The 6,353-nt window shown below is 37.3% G+C and overlaps 1 protein-coding gene across 6 annotated transcripts in view; it reads left to right on the forward strand.

Annotated features, from left to right (window-relative positions):
• Positions 1–6,353, forward strand: part of ZNF215 (zinc finger protein 215) — a 41,857-nt gene that overhangs the window by 17,372 nt on the left and 18,132 nt on the right. For 3 of the 6 annotated variants that reach the window (XM_070490956.1, XM_044751958.2, XM_044751961.2), the window contains 2 exons: positions 181–313; positions 640–735. In XM_070490956.1, the coding sequence (XP_070347057.1) occupies positions 181–313; positions 640–735 (229 nt within the window). The remainder of the gene's footprint in view (positions 1–180; positions 314–639; positions 736–6,353) is intronic. The other 3 variants (XM_070490958.1, XM_070490959.1, XM_070490957.1) reach the window with 1 other exon arrangement.

Raw genomic sequence — 6,353 nt, forward strand, 5'->3', positions numbered from 1 at the left:
ACAGAGTACCAAGTTGATAGGCCCCTAATACAACTTGATTTTCATCACTTAGATCTCCAAACATTGTCCTATCAATTTCTTGTATGTTCTGACCACCTACCCTATTCCTTCCAAATTCATTTCTCCTCTGGTAATATTTTTGGGAGTGACTTTTGAATAAAAAGGAACTTAATGTTTTAGGAACCAGTGACATTCAAAGATGTGGTTGTGGAATTCAGCGAGGAAGAGTGGGGGCAGCTGGACCCTGCTGTAAAGAACCTGTACAGGGATGTGATGCTGGAGAACTATAGAAACCTGAATTCACTGCGTAAAGGTGGCTTCTACGTATTTACCTATCTGCCCATTAGTAGTCTCTTCATCTACTGTTAAAAACTGTAGGACTGCTTAAGTGGTTAAGGGCACTTGGGTTTGGGTTCAGGTTTCCTAATATCCTTTGGGCACAATAGCAGATTTTCCTGCTGTATCTGCTTGAAAGTCCTTTCTGATGTAGTTAGAAATACACAGGTCCGTGGTAGTCTCTGGCTTTATCTTTCCACAGCTCTTTAGACTACTACGTTGGGATGGAATGCTCTTCCCTATAAAAATGTCTGAAGTGTCATGTTTGTTTGTTCTTGTTGTTTTCATTTTCCCCCTGAACAGACCATCTACTTTCCAAACCTGTTGAGATGTCCAAGTTGGAGAGTAAGAAAAAAAGATGGATAATGGAGAGAGAAATCCCAAGAGCAACCATTTTTGGTAAGAGCCAGACAGATGTGAGGCATTTGTAAGAAGTTTCTGTTTGTTAAACACACAATGTATAACCCAGGCTTCGAGTTGATAATTGGGGAGGTGACAACAGAACCACCTAAACTTTGAAGAAAAAAAGTCATCATTGCTTTTTATTCCCACATTCTTTTTCTTCTCTGGATAGACAAAATAGTGCTGTCAGTAGGAGTACAGACACTTAAAGCTGCTTGGCCCCTCTGCTAGTTTCCTCCTCTGTGACAGTTAATAATAGTGTCTCCCTCCACCTTACTGTTAGGGTTGAACGAGTTGAAATTTGTAACACACTTAGAACAGTGCCTGGCACGGGGTAAGTGCTGTATAAACAAACATTAGCAACATAATATTAAATGATAGTCTTTCTTTTAAAGAAAAGAGAAACCCTGCTTTATCCTGGAGAGGCTTCAGTAAGCCTCCATTTTTCCTTCTTTTACTATAGAACTCCTTAACTTGCACTTCAACTTCCTACCTCCTCATAATCTCTATTAACGTTTTGTTTGTGAGGGATTATAATTTATTGTGGGCTTAATATAAATGTTAGTAAGTATAGAAAAGTATGGAGAGGAATATAACTCCCCCCATTACCTCACTACCAAGAGCTGTGCAGCATTAACATGTGGTTTGTTTTCTTAGCCATTTTCTTTCTTTGTGACGATGTGTCTTTGTGAAGATTTTTTTCCAAAGTCGGGGTCATCAGGAATATGTCATTATATATTTTACTCTTCTCACCTAATATGATATCATGCGTATTTACCTATTTTACTAAATAGTCTGTGAAAATGTGGTTTCTGATTCACATATAACATTCCATCTCATACATGTATCCATATATTTAACCATCCCCCCCACCAAGTGTTGGACATTTAGGTTGCAGCCAATTTTTCAGGTATATCTGATGACTGCCATAGGACACCTTGTTAGAAGAGGAACTTCACCATCGGAGGGTATAAATATATTTAACCGTCTAGTTACATTATGCTACATTGTCTACAGAAAGGTTATACCAATTCATACTCTCACTAGTAATGACAGTATTATTATCTCTCTATTTATTATTATCACCCTAGCAAACACTGGGTATTGTTTACCTGAAATCTTTGTTAATTTGATAGGCAGATTATTCTGTTTCTTCCTTTCTGAGGTAAATCCTGCGCATCAATTATCCTTTGGATCTCCTTTCTCCCTGCTCTTTCACTTATGTTTTCACCATTTCTGCCCCATCTTCCCATTAGCTTTTTAACATTTTCAAGTCCTTACTGATTTTTAAAAGTTTTCTCTCAATCCCACATCCTCTTCTATGACTCTTTCTTACCTCTTCTTTATAGCCAAACTTAAGATATTTTACACTCACTTTTCTCATTTCCTCATGTTTTAGTCCTCAACCCCTTTGAATTTAGCCCTTAACCCAAATATTCATCTGAAACAGTCCTCGCTAAGGTCATTAATGACTTTATTGTAGCAAACTCCAGTGGACATTTTTTCATTCCTTGTCTCACTTGCCTTCTCACCACCAAGTGGCACTGTTACCTGTTCCTCATTCTTAAAATGCTCTTAGGTTCTTGTAATACTTTCAGTTTTCCTCTTCTTTCTGGCTATTCTATTTCTGTTACAGGTTTATCTTTCTCTAGCTATCCAAATTTCATAAATTTCCGAGTTTCTTCAGCATTTGATCTCATTTTGTCTTCTCTGACTCTGTATTTTCTTCCCTAGGTTGTCACATCCACAGTTAGAACTTCACTTATCACGCATCAACAGATGAATTACAAATTTATATCCCAGCTCAGGCTTCTTCTCTGAACTGAAAATTTATATGCACATAACATTTCTCTTGGATGTCTTAAAGATGCCTTAAATTCCATAAAACCAAAGTCATGATCTTTTCCTTTCCCATCTTCTTTCATTGTTCCCTAGCTGAGTGAACTGCCGTCCAGCCAGTTATGCAAGTGTAGTTTAAGTATTATCCTTGACACAACTTCTTCTCCTTCACCTGTCTAAATTTGTTTTTATTTTAACTTCCTAAATCTCTCTTGCATGTCCCCATTTCTCTCCATCTGCAGTGTTACTACCCTAGTCCCTATATTATCATCTCTCACCTGAACTATCACCATAGTGTTTTTTTTTTTAAATCTTCTCTTTGCTATTTTTTTTTTTTTTTTGAGGAAGATTAGCCCTGAGCTAACTACTGCAATCCTCCTCTTTTTGCTGAGGAAGACTGGCCCTGAGCTAACATCCATGCCCATCTTCCTCTACTTTATATGTGGGACGCCTACCACAGCATGGCGTGCCAAGCGGTGCCATGTCCGCACCTGGGATTGAACCGGCAAACCCCGGGCAGCCGAGAAGCAGAATGTGCAAACTTAACCACTGCGCCACCAAGCTAGCCCCTCAACATAGTCTCTTAATTTATCATCATAAAAGGTCTTGGCATGCCACTTGGCTCTATCTTTTTTTCCCCAACTTCAGTGTTTGAGCCATGCTGCAATCAAAGAGATCAAATTTTGTCATGTACTTGCTTAAATCACTGTACTGATCTCAGTTTTGTTTACTTGACAACCTGCTTCTCCATCGTCTCACACTACGTCTTCCCCTTAGTCTTTGCACTTGAACCACACTGATCTACTTTCAGTCAGTCAGTATCAAATACGTTTAGCATCTACTGTGTCCTGAGCACTCTGATAGGTGCTGGGGTAATGCAGAGAAAAGACAGTTCCATAGGAAGCACAGTCTAGTTGTCCTTTGAGTGTGGCTTGCCCTCTCCCCTCACAGGACCTCTGTACATGCTGTTTCTTTACATAAAATGCTCTTTCTCCTGTTCTTTGCCTAGTTGACTCCTAGTCTTCCTTCAGATCTCAAATAGGTCCACATTTCCCCAGGGAAGACTTTCTTGACTCAGTTAGTTTTTTCTGTTACGTACACCCATAGCACCATATTCTTCTCCTTTTAGCATTTAACACAATGGTATTTCCCATGTATGTGTGTGAATCTTTGTCTCCCACACTGGGCTTTATGTTCCTTGAGGGTAGGGACCATGTCTCTTTTTGCCTTATCTTTATATCTCCAGCCCTTTGCACATATATAGGAACCCAATAAAAAAAGGATAGATAGTTGATTATGAGAAAGGTAAAAATTATTTCATCTGTTTTGGTCACTTGTGATTCAGTAAATGGTTATTTTATGTCCTTTATTAAAACTTTGGAGGTTTTTAAGTAATATATTAAGATCTTACGTAAATTGTCACTATTGACCACAGTTGAGGCAAATGAGGTACTCTGAGGTTTTTAAATTATTTATGGTGTTATGTTACAGATATCTTCCCCCATTGCTTGATACCTGTTAATTTTACATAAGAATTTTTCCATCCCCCAACCAAGAAACATAGTTCCTGATTTTATTCTAATTTCATTATTTAAATAAAATACTTTAATCAATCTGGAATTTACTTCAGTAAATGTAATTTATTTTCCCAGTTAATGGATTGTAGTGGATTAAAGAATACTTATTACCATAATTATTTAATATTGACCTGAAAGACTTAACCATGAAAAATAAATGAAACAAATGAGAAATTTAATAGAAGAGAAAAAAACGTTATTTTCAAATAACTGTCTACTTAGAAAATGCAAGAGACTCATTATCAAAACTATTATATCTGTTAAGAGTTTTGTAAGATGACCAAATATAAAACAAAAATATTAGTAGCTTTCTTACATATTAGAACTAAGTGACTTGAAAATAACAAAATCATGGAAGTGATTTTAAAAAAACAAGTAAGGAAGTTACATGAAAAATGAGTTGTACAAAATGAGAACAACAACAAAGATTATTTAGGGAAATACAAATTAGGAATTTTGTCATTCAGTAAATACTCCTGGCACAATTACTGTTTTGGTTATCTGTTGCTTCTAACGAATCACTCCAAAGCTTAGTGACTTAAAACTGCAATCATTTTATTAATTTTCACAATTTTGTGAGTTGACTTAGGAATTCTTACTCTCCATATGGTGTTGGCTGAGGATGCAGTGTTTGACTGGGATGGAATGGTCAAGATGGCTCATTTGAGGGATAGAAGTTGATGTTGGCTATAACTGGGAACTAAGCTTGTCCTATGAACCCGAGCCCCTATATATGGCCTTTCCTCATCTCCTCAGTCTCCTAAAGGCTAGGCCCAGAAGTGGCATAGTATCACTTTTGCCACATTCTGTTGGCTGAGTTGTCACAGGATCAGCCCAGATTCAAGGGGAAGAAAAATAGACTATTCTCTATGGGGAGAGTGTCAAAGAATGTGCAGCCATTTTGATCTATAGTCTGTCCTCTGGCCAGAAATTATCTGTTTCCCCCTTGTTAAATACATTTACTCTCTCCTAATACCTCATCTTAGATGGCATCAAGCTTGAAGCCCAAGATCCCATCATCTAAAATAGGTCCAGGTTGGGAAGAGGTTCCTCTCTCTCTGAAGGCATATGAATTAGAAGGACAAGTCATCTGCCCCCACACATTCAGGATACAGTGGTGAGCAGAGGCAGGAAAACTATAATCAATACTCCCATTATATTCTCAGGTTCCACCCCAGGAGATTCTGATTTAACAGCCTAGTTTTCAGCTTGGGTATTGTACAGACAAATGATAATTTCTGCTAGAAATTAGACTAAACCAGGCCAAACTGATAGTTTCTTGATGAAGTTAGATGTATCAGTGGGGCCGCTTTAAGGTAAGAGTCATTTCATAAAATAAAATAATAGTATTTAAGGACAGATTATATATAAGAGATAAAGAGCAGTGGTTATTCAAGATCTCTTCATGAACTCTAGTGTAAATATGAGAACAACAGTGACTCAACAAAAATGAAGACATTGAGGGAAGTTCTTTCCACATGGAAGATGATATTCTCAGGCTCTCATTCGTTGAGTTGGAAGAGAGTAGTAGGGTAGTCAAGTGGAGATGTCCAGGAGACTGGTAAAAACAAGGGTCAATAATATATGAAGATGTGATTTGGCTACCAATAAAGTTTAGAAGATAAAATCATTAGATGTACCTGAAATTATGTGGAAAAAGAGAAAGGGCAGGCAGTAAAATTTAATTTTTTTTAAGTTGCTAGAATACATAGTATACTGGGCATGTTTATACAGAAGCTAAATGAGAAAGGAATTTTGAGAAGGGAAGCAGAACATTATTAAATGAAACAAACTGAAGACAGGTGAAAAGAGAATCTAACCTTAATCAGAACAGGTGAAATTTTGAGTTCTAGGAAATACGGAGAAAAATATCATAGCACTGTTGGAATCAGGAGTGGTTTTGAGCCCAGACAAAGGATAATTTCCCTGCTACCTTATATTACAGTTTTTTCTCCCTTTGTTCAAAAAGGAATAATTGCAGCTATATAGAAAATAGAGGCACTAAGATTGCAACTCTCCTTTTAGCTGGTTAAGGTATGGTGCCTGTAAGTATAGGCATGTTCCTAAAGATGTGGTTAAATTGGTATTTTAGAAGGGCTTATTTATTATTGGTGAGCAACTTCGGTTAAAAGAGCATGCTGGAGAAAGGAACATTAGGCATAATCTTCACAGACTAGTTAAGCACCAGTGATAGTCTGA

Source organism: Equus asinus, chromosome 20 (assembly GCF_041296235.1).
Source record: "Equus asinus isolate D_3611 breed Donkey chromosome 20, EquAss-T2T_v2, whole genome shotgun sequence".
In the NCBI taxonomy this organism is placed as follows: domain Eukaryota; kingdom Metazoa; phylum Chordata; class Mammalia; order Perissodactyla; family Equidae; genus Equus; species Equus asinus.